We start from the raw sequence: 21,890 nt of genomic DNA, 5'->3' as shown, positions 1-21,890 counted from the left end.
GGCGCCCAGGACCAGGGTTGAGAAACACTGAAATAGACCATCAGCATTTATCATCATGACCATAAAATAACATTATCATCTCACTTTAAATTCCAATTCAACAATGAATGCCTCACGTCATTCATGTTTTTCTTTAACAGTTGGCAACCTATTGCATTAGTTTAGCCTGTCAGCAGGATTTAAAACCTTTTAATCCTTGGTTCATAGTTCAAGGCTTAAATTCAAACTGTGCAGGGCTGATTTACATCCTGCACAGGTCCCGTGTGACAGCACGTGGCCCGCTCGCCCTGCAAACTGCTCAGATGGTGTGATACTCAACAGGGCAAAGCCGCAGATATTGCCTGGGAATCCCACAGGGACTATAATGAACGATTTGGAAGGGGAGTGAAATATGTGGCTTTAGCATTAACTCTTGAGTAACAGAGAAAAGCAACACTAATCCAAACAAGGTTAAAATGTTTAAGCCACTGTTGTTCTGGCAGATGAGATTGAGATCTCCAGTGTAGAATAATTCTCAGCAGATTAAATCCATATTTCTATATATATCATTAAATATATATATATGTATATAAATATATATTTCTATGTATATCATTAAATATAAATTATTATATAAGAGTTATTAAAATTATAGAAAATACCTAATATAATCAATTACAACTATATCATACTACAGATCAGAAAAGTGAACAAAACAGCTACTGCTTAGAACAAGGATGTAATAAAATAAAACAACAATTTTTATTCTGTCATCATAACAACCCTTTCACATTTGCTGTGCTTGTCCAAAAACCGAACATCATTAAAACTGACTAAAATGCATTAAAATGTAAAAGGGTTGAACATACAGATGTCAGAGGCAAATAAACATTCTACAGTTGATGAAAGGCCAAAGATAACAATTGGCATTTTTGGTATACAAGCAATTAAGGCAGGTGTGGATCAGTGTTTGTACATATTCATATCCAAGGCACCCAAGAGATACATTCTTAAAAATGTGTCAAACAAGCCAAGCTGTGGTTTAAAAAACAGTCCATACTATCACGTCAACAGCAACTACATAGTTTTACACTAGTGTAACTATTCTCAGAACATATAACAGTGTAAAAAGTGTCATCAGAGCGGACATCAGCATGAGAATGTGATGTGGTCCAACTCTAGGTAGATTCAAAATAATATTTATTACCTCACTACTGACCACTTGATGTCAATCATAAACCTTCTAAAAGATTATTACTGGTTATACATGGAAACAAGACGTTCCATTCTAAAATATACACCCAGGCAAGTGGCATGATAAATACAACTTCTTTTTAAACAGGAAGTCAAGCTTGTCCAGTGCCCTCAAGTGCAGTTCACACTTTTTCACCAATACAGCTCAACAAAGAGCAATGCACACTTGTGAAACACTAAATGCCTACAGTGGATTAAATAATATCAACCTTTCGGCTTGCTTTTAAATCTTGTGGTCAATGATTGTTACCAGACTTCCTCAGTTTTTCACCCTGCTCTTCTCCAATAACAGACTTGTGCATCAACTTAAAATCCAGTGGTGGATCCAGTAACAGTGATAGAGTTCAGGCTAGTCTTTAAACCAGGCTGCCAGGCCAGGAGACCACGGTCAATGTGACTTTGTTCTTCTGCAGTTTCAGCATTGGGATCAAGGAGGAGTTATTCATGCCAACTGTAGTAACTCCATTCACAGCCACAATCTCATCGCCGCACCTGCAGGAGGGCATGAGGGAGTCAATAAACAAAGCAGCTCCTTTTATAGAGGCAAACTCGCTGCACTCAAGAAAAATGTTCATAATAGCTTGTCAATGATGACAACTGGAGCACAACAATTAAAGGGATAGTTGACCCAAAAATGAAAATTCTGTCATTCATAAAATTACGGTTGAACCACTGCTGCCACATGGACTATTTTAACAATGTCCTTACTACCTTTCTGGGCCTTGAACGTGGTAGTTGCATTTCTGTCTATGCAGAGTCATAAAGCTCTCTGATTTCATCAAAAATATCTTAAACTGTGTTTCGAAGATGAACAAAGGTCTTGGGTTTGGAACGAGATGAGGAATCTTCATTTTTGGTCACTTCTACACTACCATTCAAAAGTTTTGTGGTCAGTAAGATGTTTTTGTTTCTCGTGTTCATCAAGACTCAATTTATTTGATCGAAAATACAGTAAAACCTGCGATATTGCGAAATATTATTACAATTTAAAATAACTGTTCTCCAGTTTCATATATTTTAATATATAATTCATTCCTGTGACTGTGAATTTTCAGCATCATTACTCCAGTCTTCAGTGTCAACAATTCTTCCTCAAGAAACATTTCTTATTATTTTAAAAACATCTGTGCTGCTTCATATTTTTGTGGAAACTGTGACGTTTTTCAGTATTCTTGGATGAACAGAAAAGTTCAAAAGAACATACTGCATCCTTGCTAAATAGAATAATTAATTTCTTTCAAAAACAACAAAACCTTACTGACCCCAAATTTTTGAATGGTAATGTTGTTAAAGAGCACAGGAGACTCACTTGAGGCGTCCATCAAAGTGAGCTGGTGTTCCAGGCACTATGGTTTTAATGAAGAAGGGCTGCTGGCCACGACTCTCCTCATATCCTCCCACGATACTGAAGCCCCAGCTCTCACTGTTGGTCTTCATCAGCATAATATCACGACACCAGTGGATGTAACTTGGGATTAAAAAGATATGGTCAAATTATGAATTTTGATCATGTTTAAGCCCATACGGCCATATACTTGCACAAAAGTTACAGAAGAGGACATCAAATTAGAATTTTGCACTCAATAATCGATATCTCAAAAACAACAAGAAAATCGTACCTGGGCAGGCCCAACCAGCGGGTCCAGAGAGGAGCCCAGTTAATGTCGTCCTCTTTGGGTCCCTCCAGTGTGTCCATGTCTTCTCTGGTGCTGGATTCTCCGTCCTGTTCCTCCTCCTCAGCAAAGGTTTGGATAACTCGCAGTGTTACTGTGTTCTGAGCGGCCTGAGTCTTTAGGATGGTCACCGCTTCATTGTAGGTAAGATGGGTCAGGTCGATATCATTTATACTCAGCAATACATCACCTGCAGCAGCCATAACATCACAGTTAACACAAGCATTGCACATGATGCTCAGAGCAGAGCATTTTATATGGAGGCATGAGGAGAATGACCTGTTTTGACAGTGCCGTCTCTGTGTAGGCAGCCCACCGGCTGCACACTAGTGATGTAGACTGGCAAACGGCTGCTGCACTCTCTCCCACCCGCGATGGTGATGCCTAGAGAGTGTCGAGGCTCCTTCTTTAGACTCACTGTCTTCTCTTGACTGGAGAACCCAACGGGAGGCTCCTGAATCCAGATAATGTACATTAAACAACTTGCACAATACAAACTTAGTCATACTTTTTTTTTTTTATGTGGATGAAAGCAACAGCAATTTTTCCAACAGCTGAATTAAGTTACATGCATCTTTCAAATAGTCATGTAAACACTGTACCAGTCCAACTATGCCAAAAACTGGACTATCAGATCTAGATATTGCAATGCTATTGTAACTTGGTTTTATCTACTATGTACAATAAGTTTCAAAATAATTTTTTTTGTTTTTGAAATGTGTCTCATGCTCACCAAATTTGATCAAAAATACAGTAAAATAGTAATATTGCGAAATTTACATTTTTATTTTTATTTTAACATTTTTGAAACTGTAATTTATTCCCGTTATTCTAATATGCTGATTCGAAGCTCAAGAAACATTTACTACTATTATCAATGTTGAAAACTGTTGTGTTCCTTAATATTTCTGTAAAAGCCATGATACATTTTATTCATATTCTTGAACTTTATTTGAAATTATTCCTTTCTTGTAACAATGTAAAATATTTTACTGTCACTTTTGATCAGTTTCATGCATCCTTGCTGAATAAAAGTATTAATTTCTGTCTTTAAAAAAATCATACTGGCTCAAAAACTTTTGAACAGTTAGTATACATACTACAACTGGCCTTGCATTATGAGCATGCTCTGAAAGACAGAGTTGATGTTTAATCCTTTAAATATTTAAGTATGGTTACAGTTGCGTCATGTATACTCAAAAGACTGTACCTCAACTATGCAAAAACTTACTGCAGATCCATTCTAACTGCATGCAAGCGTGCTTAATGATTAGTAATAGTGTTTTGAAAAGGTCTGTATTTGGGGGATGGGTGAAAAGTGAAAGTTTAAGACATGTGCCTGACTCCTGCGGTGAAAACATTTGTAAAAACAAACATCCCAGATCCTGCTGCGAAGCAGAGAGATGTGTTAATGTGAGCGGCTCTGACGCGCTGCCATCATAACTCATAGATTGTGGCAAAACGCTCTCCTTTCAGCCATCTTCTCCAGACCTCCAGAGGGGGAGGGGTGGCCTCTTCTTACCCAGCAGGGTGGCCCTTCCTCCCAGTGTGAGCTCAAGCTTCATCTCCACAGGTGAAAGCTAACTGTTACCAGCTTTGATCCCCAGCTACAAACAAACACAGTGGCTGCAGCAGCTCAGAGAGCAGCACCCCGGCCTTTTGATCAGGGACGAGTCCCAGAGAGAGAGGGGGCTATCTGCTTTCATCTCCCACTACCCAGCCTGTGTTTGCTGCCTCTGCCTTCAGCTGGTGAGGAAGTGTCACAAAAGCAGGGTGTGACTGGTCTCTGGGTGAAAAGTCACCTCGCACGCACACATGTGCAGGCAGCACAACCTATGAAACCTGCAACCAAGCTTTTGCCAACGAGTCAAACTATAATTACAAAACACCTTTCTTTTACTTTTTGATACATTTACATGGCTAGGTATTGTATACAGTGCATTCAGAAAGAATTTACTTTTTTCAATTTTGTTATGTTGCAGCCTGATACCACAATTTTTTAAATTCTTTTTTCTCTCTCATTAATCTACACTCCGTACCTCATAATAACAAAGTGAAAACAGAATTTTAGAAATGTCTGTAAATTTATTAAAATGCTGCATGTAAGTTACAGGTTATGTGGCTGTTGGTCCTGTTAGCAGCACGTAAAACAAAACTTTTATTCAAATTCTGAATTGATTATAGCCTAGAAAGCGAGCAAATAGCGATAAAAGCTCCTTGTGGTTTCTCGGTTTGGCCAATTTGAGCATCCATAAACAACGCAAAACACAGGCATTTGGAGTTTCTGCTAGTGATTCCTATGGAGAGAAAAATAACTTCCTGCCCTCCAGCTGCATTTCGCACGTCATCAGTGATGTCATCTGCAAACAACCTATTCAAGATTGAAAGTGTGAAATGTATGAGAAATTCATTTCATTTCACCGACTTGCTGAATCAATGTAATCTCTCTTGTATGGTTTTCTTCAATTTAGCCAGTGTTGTATATATAAATTACTGTTCAGATTAATACTTTTATTCAGCAAGGACACATTAAATTGAACAAAAGTGACAGTAAAGACAATACAAAAAGTCTATTTCAAATAAATGCTGTTCTTTGGCAAACATTCTTTTGAATAAAGAATCCAAAAAAGGTATCACAATTTCCACAAAAACATTTAGCAGCGCAGCTAGTTTCAGCATTGATGATAATAAATGTTTCTTGAGCAGCAAATCAGCATATTAGAATGATTTCTGAAGATCACGTGACACTGGAGACTGGCGTAATGGCTGCTGAAAATTCAGCTTTGCCATCACAAGAATAAATCACATTTTAAAATATATTACAATCGAAAAAAGTTTGATAATGTTTTTTTTTTCAATTTAATTTTGTAATAACAGTATTTTATAATATTATTGCTTTTACTGCCTTTTTAAAGAAATATAAAAAAAAAATAACCCAAACGTGTGAATGGTGCATACATTTTATTTCTATACAGTTATATATTATATATATATATATATATATATATATATATATATATATGATTGAATGGAAATGGGAGATTATGAGTGAGCAAAAACTTGCATCACCCAAGTAAGCATAATGGTAGGCAACAGCTACGACTATTTGTGCCTTTAAACCTGTCAACATTATGCTTAGGGCTTGGGAATTACGCTTTTTTACCTTCATGTATTCGGATCGACGCTTGAAGTACTGCGGTTCCGGGACCCTCCTGGCTCCTCTGCTCTGGCCCTCACCACCCTCCTCCGAGAGATCAGGAAGTCTCATCACAACGAAGTTCACGCGCATTTCACATGCCTGCCACACACATAACAGAGCATAACAATCACTTACATTTACTATAAAACTGAAATCTCAATCTAGTGTTTAAAAGTAACAGATTGTATTAATAATAGTTTGAGACATCCACTTTTTCTCTCTGAAGTGATTCTGTCTGTCTGTACCTGACCTGTATGATCTGAGCTGCGCTCTCTGGGGTGCCATGTCTCAGGTCCTGTCCATTGATGCCCAGCACTTTATCATTGTTCCTCAGTTTGCCATCTTTGGCAGCCAGTCCCCCAGGCAGCAGGTCCAGGATGAAGACTCCTGGCTCCTCAGACTTACGGATGAGTTTGATGCCCAGCGGCTCAGAGCGCTCACGCTTTACCAGGGTGACCTGGATGATGGTGCCGTGGTTCTGGTTAGGATTGGGTGATTGTGACGGGGGAGAAGCTGAGGGTTGAGCAAGATGCTCAGGGCGGGGCTTGAAGCCCTTCTCCTGCATGACAGTTAGCCTGACGCGGGAACTTGACTGCCGAAGCACAGCAATGGCACGACTGTGGGGGATGGATGCCAAACTGACATCATTGACCTGCAAAGATCAAACCGTTAGTTTGAGGTCGCAATGCAATGCAATGAGCTACAGATCTTTTCTTCCATATTGTTGTATAGCTAAGTGAAACAGATTATCAAAAAAATAAAAAAAATAATGTAAGACAGGGACTTGGTTCTGTCCACCATTTATTGTTTGGGTGGAGGCACCTCTAAAAGGGATGGGGTTTATATGGATTAAATGATTGGAGAAATCTGGTATACGCCACCAGAGAGAATTTTAAACATTACAAGTTCAATTTTTTTAATGAAACAAGTATGGATGAATCATTTACAATAAGTTAAATAAGATGCATTTAGAAAATAGATAAGGCGATTTTCCAATTGCACCAAATTTACACCTAACATCTATGAAGATCATTTGGAGAGTCATTTTGGTTCATTATGCATCATGTTTAAAAGCTAAAACAACACTAATATGTCTATTATTCAAATGTTTTTAAAGACTTTAAGTCAATATTTGTACTTCGACTCAGTCCTCCTTCATAAAGTGAAAGCATTGCCTTGATATCCGTTCATGTGGGAATTCAGGTTAATGTCTAACCTTTATTTAAGATCCAACCAGTACGCTTTGTTCTCTCTAAAGAACACCATATTAAAAGATCCTAAAGTAAAGCTGTTATTTATGCTTCTGGACCCAAAAAAAGAGAGAAAATCTTCCTGCCTGAGGCTTGGAACAGCCCTTTGTGATAATCAATGCTGTGTTGAACCGAGAGAAAAGAGAGATCCCATTTCAAGAAATAAGATATCTAAGCCATCCACAGATCTCTTTACAGGCCTTAGCTCCCTAAAAAAAAAGTCAACGAAGCTCCACTTGGGATACAGATAATTCTAGGGTTGATGGTTGACCTCATTCAGATTTCCGTATATATGATCTCAGAGAAGACGTGCTGGAGGCATTCATTAAAACTCAAGGTTGAATTTGAATGTGAAGACAGTCGTGCTGGTTCGCTTGACTAAGGCATTGCATTCCAGGATGGCCAGGAGCAGAAATCCTAGGAGAGTGTAGGATTGTGGGAACAAGAATGTAAATTTGCTTAACTGAACTGAATTGTAACTGAGAAGCACTACTGTGTAACAGCTTTTTAAAGGTGAATTCTGTAGTTTAGCGCTAAGTTAAAATGTTTTACAAATAAAACAAATACACTGTTTTTGTGAAGAGTCATCTGAATAGTGTTACTCGCACAGGATGAAGACTGTACAAAGTGTTTTAATTATGTATTTCGCCGTGTTGAAATGACGTGATCCACTGCGTTTCACTAAAAGGTGGTGTTCGTACTCACTCACTAGCTGCCGCATCTGCAGATACACTAGTTGAACAGTGTTGTTTGACGTGAAGAGCGAAAATTAGACAATGGAACACTTCTTATCGTGCTTTACGCGATTAAATAAAGAGAAGATCAGAATCTTTATGGCCAAAGATGCAAAAAAGGTCTTAATCCGAAGACCGAAAGACTTACAAAGGCAAAAAATGAGCGTAAACATCAGTACAGCTTAAACAAGGTGGAAAGATTTGATGACTGAGACCAAGTTGCTTCTATTTTGCTGGGACAGATAAAGGTATTAATTACGGTGTAGTAGACCATGCTCTAAAACTGATTAGTGTCGTTGTAATAAAATTCTGATCCACATCGATAGATGGCAGTGCAAAATCTAACACCACTGTGGTATCGGTACTTAAAGTACACAAAGAACAGCGATGCTAACATTAGCTAAAGAACTACTGAATGCCCCTTTAATGTCTATCTGAAATCAGTCTTAATGAAATCTGAATTTTCAAATTTAACATGAGAATGACTCCCTTCTCCATCTTCCATTCTGGAACTACACAAACAAACTGTAAATCAGCTAAATATGTCCAATTAGTGAAAACGTGTGTAAAGTGGGTCAGTTCTAAAGGACATGTATTGATGATATGTCCTATGACAGAATTTGTCTACTCAACTGAAAACAGCTACATTTTTATATGGTCAATAATGTGCCAGCCAATGGAAATTTCCTGACATTTGGGTAAGCAGGGTCTTGTGACCTTTATCCAGGGATGTGACTGCAATGTAAACACAATGACGCTGGGGTGTGTACACTGACAACATGAGAACTGGATAGAAAGACAGATTCAGGGAGATAAAACCAGTGGAAAACATCTAATGGGTTCAAATCCATAGCGATTGACAATCTAAAACAAACATAATGGCATGGCGAGCTGAGATATGCCTCACCTCTAGAATATGATCTCCAGGAGCCAGCTTGCCATCCCGTGCAGCCAGTGAATCACGCACAATCTCCTGAATGACGATGTTGCCCAAGGGTGTGTCCTTCCCTCCTACTATACGCAATCCCAGATCCTCATCTGGATCCTCTCGAAGCAGCTCCACTACAGTCGCCTCTGCCACAAGACTGGACCTCAGAGGGGTGTCTGGAAAACCAAAAGACCATCAGGAACCTGATTTACAAATGCTTAAAAACTAAGTAGTTCGACATATGGTAGTAACACAAGCAGTTTGGTCGTGGCTGCTTTGGAATGAGTCATTTATTTTGGGGAAGCACACAAATGTATGATGTAATATTCCCATGAGATATTGAGAGAGTTGTTAGGTGACTTTATGACTAACAGCATTTCCATTAATCCAGATGACAGGTCCAGACTCCCCCCAGGTGTTTTAGAGCTTTAATCAGAAAAAAGTTGATGTGAATCTCCATGAGTGTACATGTTCTCAGACAGTGACGATTGTTGGTTTTAATGCCATAATTTATTTTGATGCAATATTAATAACATCCTGACACTCCTCAGCCATCTACTCACAAGATTAAGGGCCATATGAAAGATTCCCTCTGTTTTGGTTTACCTAAAAGTAAACACAGCTGCAAATCAATTTCCTCAGCTTATCACCGTCTGTGCTACACTCTTCTCACCTTTACTCCTGAGCTACAACAAATCAAAAACATGTTACAACCGTAATTCCCCCCCAAAAAAACCCACCAAGAATGTGCATTATTCTTTTCTAAATCTAATCCTTATCAGGTGGTGTACAGTACAAAAAAAGAGATATTATACAAATATTATATATGTAATTATTTTACCTAAATTCGTTAAAAATAACACACTAAAAGCTAAAATCAGTAATTTTAAATGCTATAAAATGCTACATAAAATGAAAAATCTGATATTTATTGTGATAATTATTTATTGTGTTATTGTGTGTTCGCAACAGAATGTTTAAGATTAAGTTTAAGTGGGTGTTAGATGACAGCAAAGCTAATCTAGGGGAGGGGAAATATGCATGAACAATTAAATATCCAATACCGACCAATAAAAAAAATAAACTGCAAAATTATCTGATAACCATTTTGGTAACGATATTCCATAAAATTATGCACATACTCCTGATTTTAATTAAATTTGGAATATCATAAATACTTAGATATGGATCTGCTAACGCTCATAGGGTTTTGTAATAATATTTGTGAGACAGGGTACAAGAAAAACAGAAAGTGCTGCTATACCATCTTCACCCTCTTCAAAGGTCGGATTGACCAGTCCAGGTTCTGAGGGTCCACCGAGTTGACCTGTGCGTGCGATCGGGGTAGACTTGGCGTCAGCTAAATCTCCATCTGATTTGCTTCCCTTTAACTCGTTCCAGGAGGGTCTCTTTTTTCTCTCTGCCTCTTCCCTGAGTCGTCTGAATGCAGGACATCTGAGAAAGAGAGAATTGGAGCACACTGAGTCAGAGAGAACTTCTGCATCATTACTCAGTGGTCTGCTGTTAATTAACCTACAAGACATTCATTACCAGATGGCAGCAACAGTAACTAAAAATATCCTAAACATGCACCAATGCTGACTACTGCTCTGGATCTTCCATATTCAGGAGTCAGCAGAAAACAGCAGTGAAAAACAAGTCAATGCTTAATTGGTTCGGTGCAAAGCTACATAGCATTTATCTATTAAAGATGAACATGCTCAGGGAGTGTGAATTCTCAGTACGAAAACAAGAGGAGCTATGCAGATGAAGACGCAAACAGGCTTTTCTGCTGCATTGCAGGGATGAGATGGTACAGGTTAAAAAAAAAGAGAGCAGAATCAGGTCTAGTCTGGGTTTAACCATGTCAACACCTCCCTCCCCATCCCGCAGCTGCTCTCTCCGTGTTTACATTGTGCTGTCCCTGACCACGTGAACTATCAGCCAAACAACCTTTAGACCATGCTTTACATCACAGAAGATAAGAATATTATAAAACGGCAGAAAGAAAACCCATGTAAGGGAGATGAACGCTGAGGCACAGGGTCATTCTATGCAGTGTTCCAATAGTTTAAACAGTAGAGCAATAACACTTAAAGTCATGGGTTTTATTCCCAGGGACTTTTTCTTTTTTTGCATACCATATCACCTATATCATATAATATGGCTTTGGATTCAGTGAATCAACCATTTAGTGAATTCTATATTTTATACTGAACTGTAGAAACTATAAGTGTGTGCAACTAAGCAATTGTGAGCAGGGTTAAAAACTTAATACCGCTTAAAGCCTTTAACTAAACAGGCAAAAATGAAACACGTCAACTCCCATGCGTTCCTGGAAGAGGTGACAAGGCTGAACTATCTGCACACATTCTATAGTAATCACTCATGTGATTCCTAATTAACTCCATTATGTAAAAGAGAGTCACCCTGTTCTTTCTCTAGTCGGGCATACGGTCCACTCATGTCTATTCTTTAATCCTGCTCAGCTCTCTCAAATCTCTCTGTTCACATGAAACCTGGATAAGTGGAATTCCACAAATGTTTCAGCAGCTTTCTTAATGGCTACATGTGCATATTTATCCACCGACTTCTCATAACTGATTTAATTTCATTTCTACAGAATGATATCTGCATTATCTACATCTCTTCGACTTTATGCTATGTTTCCCTAGTGATGCTATGTTCCTTGGTGGCACGCACTAACCTGTTGTGAAGATGGGGCTGCAGTTCGCAGCGTTGCATGCTCTGCTGGCACTCGCTGCGGAACGGGCACAGCACGGCCAGTTTGTCCAGTAGGTTGCGCACCAGCAGGCTGGAGGCACGGCATTGCTGTAGCTGAAGCCTCTGGCGGTCGACGGGACAGAAGTCCTGGTCGTGCAGGAAGTTGCTGAGGCAGTGGAAGCAGTACGTGTGGCCACACGGTGTGTCCATGGGCTGCAACAGAGGCTGGAGGCAGATGTGGCACACCAGCTCGTCATCCACCTCATCCTGATATTCAAACAGGTGACTGTCCCGACCATCATGACACTGTCCACATTCCTTACACACCCGCGCCCACGTTACGCCACCCGCCGGTGGAGACGCCTTGGGCTCCATCATGGCCTGAAGAAGTTAAGCTGGACGTCCGCAAGGGCTGGAGAGCTAATGCCGCTTTCTCAGCTTGCAAACTCTACATCAGCTTCATCAGATGAGAAGCAATCAAATATTTCCAATCCAGAAAGAGAACAATCTGCTAGCCGCTTCATCTACACCCAAGTTTCTGCTGGAAAAGAGAACAAAGGAAAACTGAAGCTCACGTCAAGCATTCTTTTTTTGGCTCATGCCGGCTGGACAGGATCCACTTAACCACAACAATATGGGAAGAGGGCTGCAGCTGGATTCTTTCCATGAGTTTCCTTCCACAACAGCAATCTGAGTTTGGCTAACTATCACTGTTCAAGTCATTAAACGGGTTAAGCTCTGTGAAATGACAGGAGGGCAGCAGTCAAAACTCACCTACTAGGGCGAACAAAGCAGCTGCCCAAAAAAAGAGCAAGAACTTAAAATGAATAGTGTAGTAATTACAAGCTTGTTGTTAATGACTTCATGCCCGATCAGTAATGGGCCACTTCCCTCTGTGAGCCACATAATCTCTGCTAAATCCATCTACAATGAAACCTTGTGTATCGTAACCTTAAATACACTACATTCAAGATGTCATGTGGTGTGACTCCTTGAAAACTCAAAAATATTTTATGAATTAATAATTGAACAATATTATTATGAAGTAATAATCACATCAAAAACAATTTTAACCTTGAATAATATATTTTACTTGGAAAAAAAAAAAAGATTCAAATGTGTAGTCACATGTATTCAAAGTGTAAGCAATTATTTTTCAGTTGGTCAAACATGATATTTTAAAATTTCAATACAATCTTGAAAGTGTTTCAAAACCAACATCAATTTAGTGCATGTTTTAAAAATTTGATTCTTCTTTTTATTTATTGTGGGTACTCATATGTCAGTGACCCTCATAATAACACTATAAAAAATTCTCGTTTAGAATACCATAAATACATAATGATAACACTACACCAAAACTACTATTGATTCAATACAAACAATTAATAACACAATGCAATGACACAATTACAACCTGGCACTATAATGGATGAGCAAAACAAACACACTGTCTGCCATGAATGTGAGGTACTAAATCTCAATCATTATTCCAACCCACCTCAGATGCTGGCAGTGCAGTCAGACTCCCAGCAGCCACTGCATGAAAACAAGAAACTCACGCCCAACAGCTGCGCTGCGCTGGCCGCCTGCAGCCTGACTGAAACCAGAGCCCGTCATCTCAACTCAACTAGGGACATAGTGTGTTTGTGCGTGTGAGTGTGTGTATGCAAGGACATGCAGTTAAAGGGGACCTCAACAGACTGGAGAGAAGCGTTCAGAGTCCGGCTGTGTCGACCCAGGAGGAGGGGTTGAGAGCGTGTGTGTGTGTGTGTATGTGTGTATGTGACGGAGGACGAGGGGGAGTGTAGACTGCTGATGTGGTACTAGTGCAGGCAGAGCATTCTAAGAACCAAGCTCAACCTCTGGCCAATTACACAGTGAGTTATGCGTGTGTGTTGTCCGAGGTCAAGCAGGACATATTTCTCTCGCTCACTGACCTCCTTCATATTCTACAGATAACTGAATGGACATAACCCAGTGAGTGCAATAATTAATACAAAATCAGTGATTCACAACCCAAAAAATTATTACCACTAGGGGCAAATCAAGTAGAATTCATTTATCACTGTAAAAGGGGGAAAAATATAACAGATAATATATATCAGGGGTTTTCAAAGTTTTAGACGCAATAGACCACCAATATTATTGAATATGATTAAGGAACTACCATCCTAAAACTTAAAAGACAGCTACACACTTTATGTATAAAAGACCCAATTTATACTGTGAAAAATGATTATTATGCATGTGTAAAATGTAATTTGGCAAATATTTAATGTTCTATTACACTTTTTTTTTCTATCTATAGGCTAGTACTCTAATGTTAGGTATATTATTTATAGCATTTTTTATATAATTTGTTTTTTAGAATTTATTTAGCTAAAAATTATAAATTAATATTAATTTAGTTCAATTTATTTTGTTTAATATTATTTTTGTTATTTATATTTACATTTTCAACATTGTTTTATGTAAACTTTTCCACAGACCCTCTCTTGAGGCTCCTGGGGGTCCCCGTACACAATTTTGAAAACCCCTGATACATATAGTGTATATAAAATTTATATACTAGTATATATAGTAAATATTGATATATAATTATGTTATTTTAAAGGGGTCATATGATGTTGCTAAAAAGAACATTATTTTGTGTATTTGGTGTAATGAAATGTGTTTATGTGGTTTAAGGTTCAAAAAACACATTCTTTTCCACATACTGTACATTATTGTTTCTCCATTCTCCTCTATGCCCCGCCTTTCTGAAACGCGTCGATTTTTACAAAGCTCATCGGTCTGAAAGCTACTCTACACTTCTCAAAACTCGCGTTTGAATCATCAGTGGCAAATGATAAATGAAAACGTACTTACGTGAGTCAGAACTGCCATTTTAGTCTAACGTTACTCTCCCAGGATCAGGAAACAGTCCTCCATAAAATGTGCTGCACACATCTGAATATTTGGGTTGAACTGTTCTGGAACGTTGTTGTAAATACAACTTAACCACTGATTTCTAGTCGTGTCCTCTTGGAAGGCCAAACAAAGTAGTTTCGCTTTCACAATGAAACACACCGCGTCACACACGGCGGGCTTGAGTGAGCGGAGGCCGGAGGCCTAGAGTGAGGAACGGCCGGCGGCCTAGAGTGAGCGGCGGCGGGCGAGTTAGAGTGAGGAACGGCCGGTGGCTTGAGTGAGCGGAGGCGGGTGGGCTTGAGAACGGCATGGCCAGTGGATTCGACGAAGTAGCGGGCGGCGGTCTTGCGGCAACCACATGTGACAACCCCGGGCTGGCATCGTGACGTAGACATGTGGGGTGTGTTAGAACGAGCCGTTTTAGGTAGGAGTGGTTGACTCTTAACTTTTATAAAGAATATCTCTTTGGATTTGAGACTTTAGTCTTTGCAACTTTACAGATCTTCTTTATGCACCAAGAGCTTGTAACACTCCAAAGAGAAAGGAAAAATTGAAATCGCATCATATGACCCCTTTAACATTAACATTATCTTTCCCATCATCTAACACTCACTTAAAGTTAAGCTTTAAAAACTGTTTATAATTTAATAAAATAATTTAGTAACACTGCTAAACAATCTTTAGCAAATATCAAAATATCCCATTTTCATACTGCACATTATCACGCTCTGATAAATTCACTTACAATATTTAAAATACCTGATGTTAGGTTTAAATACTCTTATAGAGACAAAACAGTATTGAATTTTAATATCGGACATAACATGAAAATAACCTGCCAGAATTTTCATTGGTTTCAGCCCATGCATGTTTAATACTACACACTGTAGAAAAATACTGATTGATGCTTGCCAGTGTAAATGTTGATAAACATTCTAAAACACCGAACCTTAAGGCTCAGTGACGTGTTTTGTTAGAATTACTTCCCCACTTGTCCACTGAAGCTGTGACCCTGGCTAAGATAGATGGACTCACCCCACAGCCTCATGGGAGTATCTGGAGACAAGCAGCTTGTCAATCTATCCTGTCCTGTAATAATGTAGAGTTTGTGAACCTTTCAAGGTTGAACTCCACTACAAAACCTAACAAATCTAAGTCCACATACCTCCCCGAGTACACAATGTGTCATTGACCTGCTTGTGTACTAAACAGTCACTGAACATTGACTGTTTCAAAGTCCATATAGTGTTTCCAGATGTTAGGATTACCAGGGCGCTGATGTCATAAATTAGCACTATTCCTGTCCTGTCCACCGCCTACAGAACAAATGGTAAATCAAAGAAAACGTGAACACCCAGTCTGAAACATCTCACCTACCAAACTCTAGCAGGGGCCATGAATCATTCTCTCAGACACACCCTTATAGAATGAATACACGGGCCATGGAACAGTCCCGACAAAATGACTAAGTTTGGAAAATATGAAAATATACTTCTGTATAGTCACCTGGAGTTTTTCTTTACTGCCCTCCAAGTCAATAGAAACAAGCAAGAAGGCTGATTAAACATTGTCTACTCTAACCATTAATACTTGCACTGCCTCTAATCAACATTTAATTTAACCGTTTCATCATTTAATCCCCCTCACGTCATTCCATACCTTTCTTATTTTCCGTGGAACACAAAAGGAATAAGCAGACATAATTATAGGGAATGACAGCTTCAGTCACCATTCACTTTCTCCTCATCTGTACGCTGTCAACATCTTGTTTTGTGTTCCACGGAAGAAGAAAGTCATACTACACAAGACTAGAAGTAAATAACCACAGAATTTTTATTTTATGACTGAATGATTCATTTAATGTTAGAACAAGTTTGAACAACACGCTTTCTCTTCTACGGGAATAAACAAGCCATCTAAATAATACACGCCACAAGCAAACAACCAGAAGAATGGGACACAAAAAGTATGAATCATATTTGTTTACTTTTGGAAGTCTGTTGCAGTTGTATATTCTGAAAGGAGACTCCGCCTTCTCTAGAGGGTAACTTTAACCTTTTTATGGAGTCATAGACTAATATAAATAGCATGCTTTAAAAAAATGCCATGTGTTTTAGGCTACTTTAATACCACATATAATCACATAAAATATTTGACTTTTCTAACCTTTTTTAATTCGGTCTACGTGGTCTGACCTACACGTTGCAGGTAGATGTGAGTGTGACACATGAGAAAGAAGCAGCCATAAATCATTCATCAATCAGCTGACAGGAGATTCCGATGGTAACCTGGACAACCGAGTGCCCTTGAATTACATGTTGGGTAAAGAAGCAATACAAATAACGCATGTGTTTCTTTGTTTAACTCAGCCTAGTTACCTTTATCTTCACAACGTACCCAACCTGCTAAAAACACATAATGTGTTCGAGGTGACCTGTTATGAAAGAAGCGGTGTAATGTTCGCTTTACTGTCCTTTTAACCTTCATTTATTAACATTCATTGACAATAAGGCAACAACAATAGTTTACAGAAGAAGTTAAAGCAAATATTGTGAGATTAGTGTGTTGTTATATAAGAAAAGAGACGCGCTGGATATTTCGCGCTCAAGACTGAAACTAGTCTTACCTGTGCGGATTTCCCGGAAGTAATAAAACAAAGACGCAGTCGAAATATAAAACATAAACCGCCTTCACTTCGGCTAAACTCCCAAATATGAGCATCTCATAATTTCCTTTCCCATGTTTTAATAACTGGGCAACACGGCAGGTATTAATAAACCGTAGGCGACTCAACCAGCATGAGTTTCAGGCAAACGAGTCTGATCTGACGCGTTCACAGGAAGTTCGCTCAGGTAGAGAAAAAAATTCACCTTTGGACTCAGCGCGTGGCGTGCAGGTGCAGCGATTTGTAACGCGGGAAAAATACTGCATTTATAAACGTTGTTTATAAAGTTGATACAATACACCAGCAAAGTTATTGCCCCTGTAGTGGCTGGGCTTGTCACACTGTATGGGGTAAGTTGCCACAGTACTAATAAACGGTATTTAAACGTTAAAATATTTATGAAATACCAAGAAAATCATGAAACAGGAGGAAAAAATGGAAAAAGAAAACATACAAAATTATCAAAACATTGTTTTGGCCAACAATATAAGATACAGTGTTGGGACAGTGTGTGCCTACCAATCAATATACAATACAGAAACAAATATATACAATAGGCCTACATTTTATAAACTTACTGAATATAAAACACACAACAACTTATAAACCAATAGCAATAACAGTGTGACTACATTTATGACAAACACCCTCATCCTGAGAACACAGCTCAGTTAAAAACTTTCTTCATTATTAGCCTATATTGCTGACACTTGTTTGAATGTTTTCCAGTTAGTTTTATTGTGCTCACTTGTTATTTTAAACTGTTATAACAAAAATGATACTGATATTTTTATTTGAATTAAGTTATTTTAATTTCCTAATATTACTCTTATTCAAAAAAGTGTGTGACAACTTCCCCCAGTCTCCCATGTACACAAAATCTCAATGGATTCATTTATGTGGCTTTGGTTAATCTGCAGGGCTATCTTATTTGTCTTCTGTATTACTGTAGCTATGAATATTGTGCATTCTCCACATGTTTTGACAATAGTGTTGTTTAGCGTCAGCAATTCATTAGCGCTGTGAGAATAGCTGAAGTTTGAACTCAGACAACACTTGTATGGGCATAATTCATTTCAGTATAATGCACTTGTCCAACTGTTAAGTGTCCTCGTTCAAACAGTTCATGTGTATAATTGTTTTATGGATGCATAATTAACAGATTAATTGCTAGGACCTTTGCTATATTCTCTGAGTGGTTTTCATCAACTGACAACCCAGCAGGAGTATATCTCAAATTAAACTTTTGATAATAACTATAATTTTAAGAGAATAACTCTTACGTGTTAATTGTTCTCTCCTACTCAGAGTGAGTGCAAAAAAGTTTTCCTAAATGATGTCCAATAAAGTAATAATTCTTTGTTTGTGATCCTGCCAGTTAAAAGCTCTTTGACACTTGAACAGTGTCGGCTTCTACCCCCGGCAGGATGCAAGGGAAGTCTCCCCTCATAAAACCTCTGCGCTGAGGCTTGTTCCCTCTGTGAATTATACTCCTGTAAGTCCAGCGCAGACAGAGACTATTGCAGATCAAACCAATCACTGTTCTTTAATGTTGTCCATTCCTCAAAATACTATACTAATAGTGTCCATTAGAAATTACACAGTCATTAGAAAAGAATCAAGGTCAAACCTACAGGCATTATGACAAACAAAACCTGTTTTTGCAGTGAATTATACAAATTATTTTTATATTTGTCATTGTTACTAAATGTTGTTGTGTGAGCTTGTACAGTTGTCCAGTAACAATACACAGAGTGATGCACAAATATCACATAAGTTAAATTGATTTATCAAAAGCAAACTAAATAACATTGTTTTCTTATGCAGAGATCAGCTGTGCGAGTGCCACATTTGTGCAGCTGTCCCCAGATGTTTACACTCACGATGGATGACTGACAGTGAAAGCTTGTCATCGCGGCTGTGGTAAGTTATGTAACTTGTAGAAGAAATAATTTTTTTTTTTTAATCCTTCAATGTACAGTCTTTATTTTATCTATAAACCGATTGGTATTTATAACCATAGTGGGATCTGATAATGGTACAATACTTTACATCAAATGTGAATACAACAGAAATGCATTTTCCTGCATTAGTAGCCACTGTATTCTAAAACATTCCAACTGTGACCCTGGCTGTTGACGGGAACGTCTGTGTATGAAGACACAGCCAACGTGAAAGGAAACGAAAACAACAATGGCAACAATGAGTAACAGACTGACCCTTTTGCTGAATCAGTCCTATTGGCTCTTCTGTTTGAGCACAACTCCCACAAATAAGAATGAACCTGTTTGTCTTTCCTGGGATCGGTAAACATCCTCAACACAAACAGAAGAAAGTCACACCACCAGGGCAGCTGCACTCTCACTGTATGTGTCTTTTGATGTCTGTAGGAGGGAACTGATAATGAAGGTTCTTACGTCTTAATTCTTTTAATTGTCTTTGTCGTTGGACCATGAATAGGAATTAGACTTAATGCTTAAGACTGAAATATTCATATAAAGATTATATTTTATTTTGTTTATACATTTTCCAAACTTCTTGTCATGGTCAAATGGTCAGTCCACCACAGATTTGAATTGATTTGATTAATCCATCCATTCATTTCCCAATCCACTTGTCCTGGATGAATGGTCTTGAATAAATATTTATTTTATTTTATTTTATTTTCAGACTGCATGTCCTGGATGAATGATCATTCCATTTGATTTAATTTGTTATTATTATTATTATTACTATTATTATTATATTTCATTGTGTTTTATTCATCCATTCATTTCCAGGCTGCTTTTACTCTGTGGATGACCAGTCCATTTATTATTATTTTTTTATTATTTAATTAAATTTTACTTTATTTTACTTTATTTCATCCATTCCTTTCCAGACTGCTTGTCCTTCATGGATTTTATTTTATTTTATTTTATTTTATTTTATTTTATTTTATTATTTTTTATTTTATTTTATTTTATTTTATTTTATTTTATTTTATTTTATTTTATTTTATTTTATTTTATTTTATTTTATTTTATTTTATTTTATTTTATTTTATTTTATTTTATTTTATTTTATTTTATTTTATTTTATTTTATTTTATTTTATTTTATTTATTTTATTTTATTTTATTTTATTTTTTATTGGTTGTCCTCAACTGATGGCCAGTCCATAGCTGATTTTATTTTAATTTCAAACTTTTTTATTAATACAAAGCATGTTTTTCTTATAGTTTTACATGTGTGGATTGCAAAAGTGCATTGTCATCAAAGGAGAAAAGTCTTTGCTAGATTATTTAATTATCACTAATGTTATTTGTGTGTATGACCTCTCTTTCCTGTCACTATTAATGAGTGCCAGCCAGTACACATAGTACCTATACACATGTGTACTCACAGATATATATCCACTGTAACATCCTGCATCCTTCTCTTACCATGCATAATTAGACCTGGTGCAGGTGCAGTGAATATTACAGCTCTGTTGCTTGGAGGCCCAATGAAAGCACATTAACTCCACAGGCAGTTCCCCACATCTTATTCAACACAGACCCCCCCTCCTCCCTCAGCCAGACAGCCAAGCATCTGTTTCAGGCTGCAGCTTGCACCCCCAGACTTCAGGCTCTGTCTGGCATCCACATGCAGGCCCTAAATCAGTGCCTAGGGAGCACGCAGACACAGCCCACCCCTGCTTCGCCTTAGTTTGACATTCGAGTGTCACTTTAACAATTTTCAGCCATTAAATTGGGTAAATGTATTTGAAATCTTTGATTCAGTGTGCTGTTTTGGTGAAGCATGCTCTTACTATGCCCTTAAGTTCTGGGAAAGTTGATTTAGCTAAAAAGGAAGTTAGATTATTTCCATTAGGTCAATGTCTCTAATGTTTTAAGTCATAAATAATGCTCTCTACTCATCCATAACATATCTAATATAAATATAAAGTACTTTGCTCAGTGAGGCAAGTGTGCTGTTTTAACTTTTCACTCCACTTCACTCCAAAGTGAAATGGCTAATTGCCCATCTGCCATTCCTCTTGTAGCTATCTGGCTCTCCTTGCAGACATCACCTCTGGGGCTGTGTTTGCTTGTTTGTACCTGTCATGTGGGCCTGCTTGTCCACCCAGCATGCCACTTTGGTTACATCTTATCAGTTTCTTAAAGATCAAAGTCCCATGGTGATCTTTATCAGCCGATATACCTCCCCTCCTTCTTCACTCAACCTCCATCAAAGTACCAAAACTGTGTATATCATGCCTTTAAGCACTTTAGCCTTTCCTCTTCTTATCAACAGAGAAGGGGTTTCATTCTTCACAGTCCAATAAGGCCTTGGAACAAGAGAAAGAGACCAGACTGACCTGTGTCTTCACAGTTACATAGAAGAGCCCATTAGGGTTAACAGGGGGGTTAATTCAACATTGTGAATCTGAGCATGTTATGTCACTCTGTGAAGTGATTCATGTAATTTATTATTATGCTATAAAAATTTTTATCTTTATCCTTAGCTGATTTTCCTACCATTAAAATGTCAGCTGAATAGAGCTAATACTTTTTCTTTCCCCCCCCCCCGGTAGGTCCTCAAGTGTAT

General features: G+C 38.0%; 1 protein-coding gene across 4 annotated transcripts; it reads right to left on the bottom strand.

Moving 5' to 3' along the window:
- Positions 1-723: 723 nt before the first annotated feature.
- On the bottom strand, positions 724-17,619 carry lnx2b (ligand of numb-protein X 2b). Of its 4 annotated transcripts, none has more exons than XM_016558221.1 (10): positions 17,281-17,619; positions 11,725-12,282; positions 10,282-10,472; positions 8,997-9,193; positions 6,356-6,757; positions 6,070-6,204; positions 3,186-3,360; positions 2,853-3,096; positions 2,543-2,701; positions 724-1,725 (listed from the first exon to the last, which is right to left on the bottom strand). In XM_016558221.1, the coding sequence occupies exons 2-10, from the start codon at positions 12,117-12,119 to the stop codon at positions 1,590-1,592; spliced, it is 2,034 nt and encodes a 677-aa protein (XP_016413707.1). In that variant the 5' UTR covers positions 12,120-12,282; positions 17,281-17,619; the 3' UTR covers positions 724-1,589. The 4 variants fall into 4 exon arrangements, with proteins under 4 accessions (XP_016413707.1, XP_016413706.1, XP_016413705.1 ...); XM_016558220.1 differs by having other exon boundaries at positions 11,725-12,279; XM_016558219.1 differs by lacking the exon at positions 17,281-17,619 and adding an exon at positions 13,243-13,777.
- Between the last annotated feature and the right edge of the window lie 4,271 nt (positions 17,620-21,890).

Source organism: Sinocyclocheilus rhinocerous, unplaced genomic scaffold (assembly GCF_001515625.1).
Source record: "Sinocyclocheilus rhinocerous isolate Xijiao unplaced genomic scaffold, SAMN03320098_v1.1 scaffold557, whole genome shotgun sequence".
Lineage (NCBI taxonomy): Eukaryota > Metazoa > Chordata > Actinopteri > Cypriniformes > Cyprinidae > Sinocyclocheilus > Sinocyclocheilus rhinocerous.
This window is presented reverse-complemented; position numbering and strand designations above follow the sequence as displayed.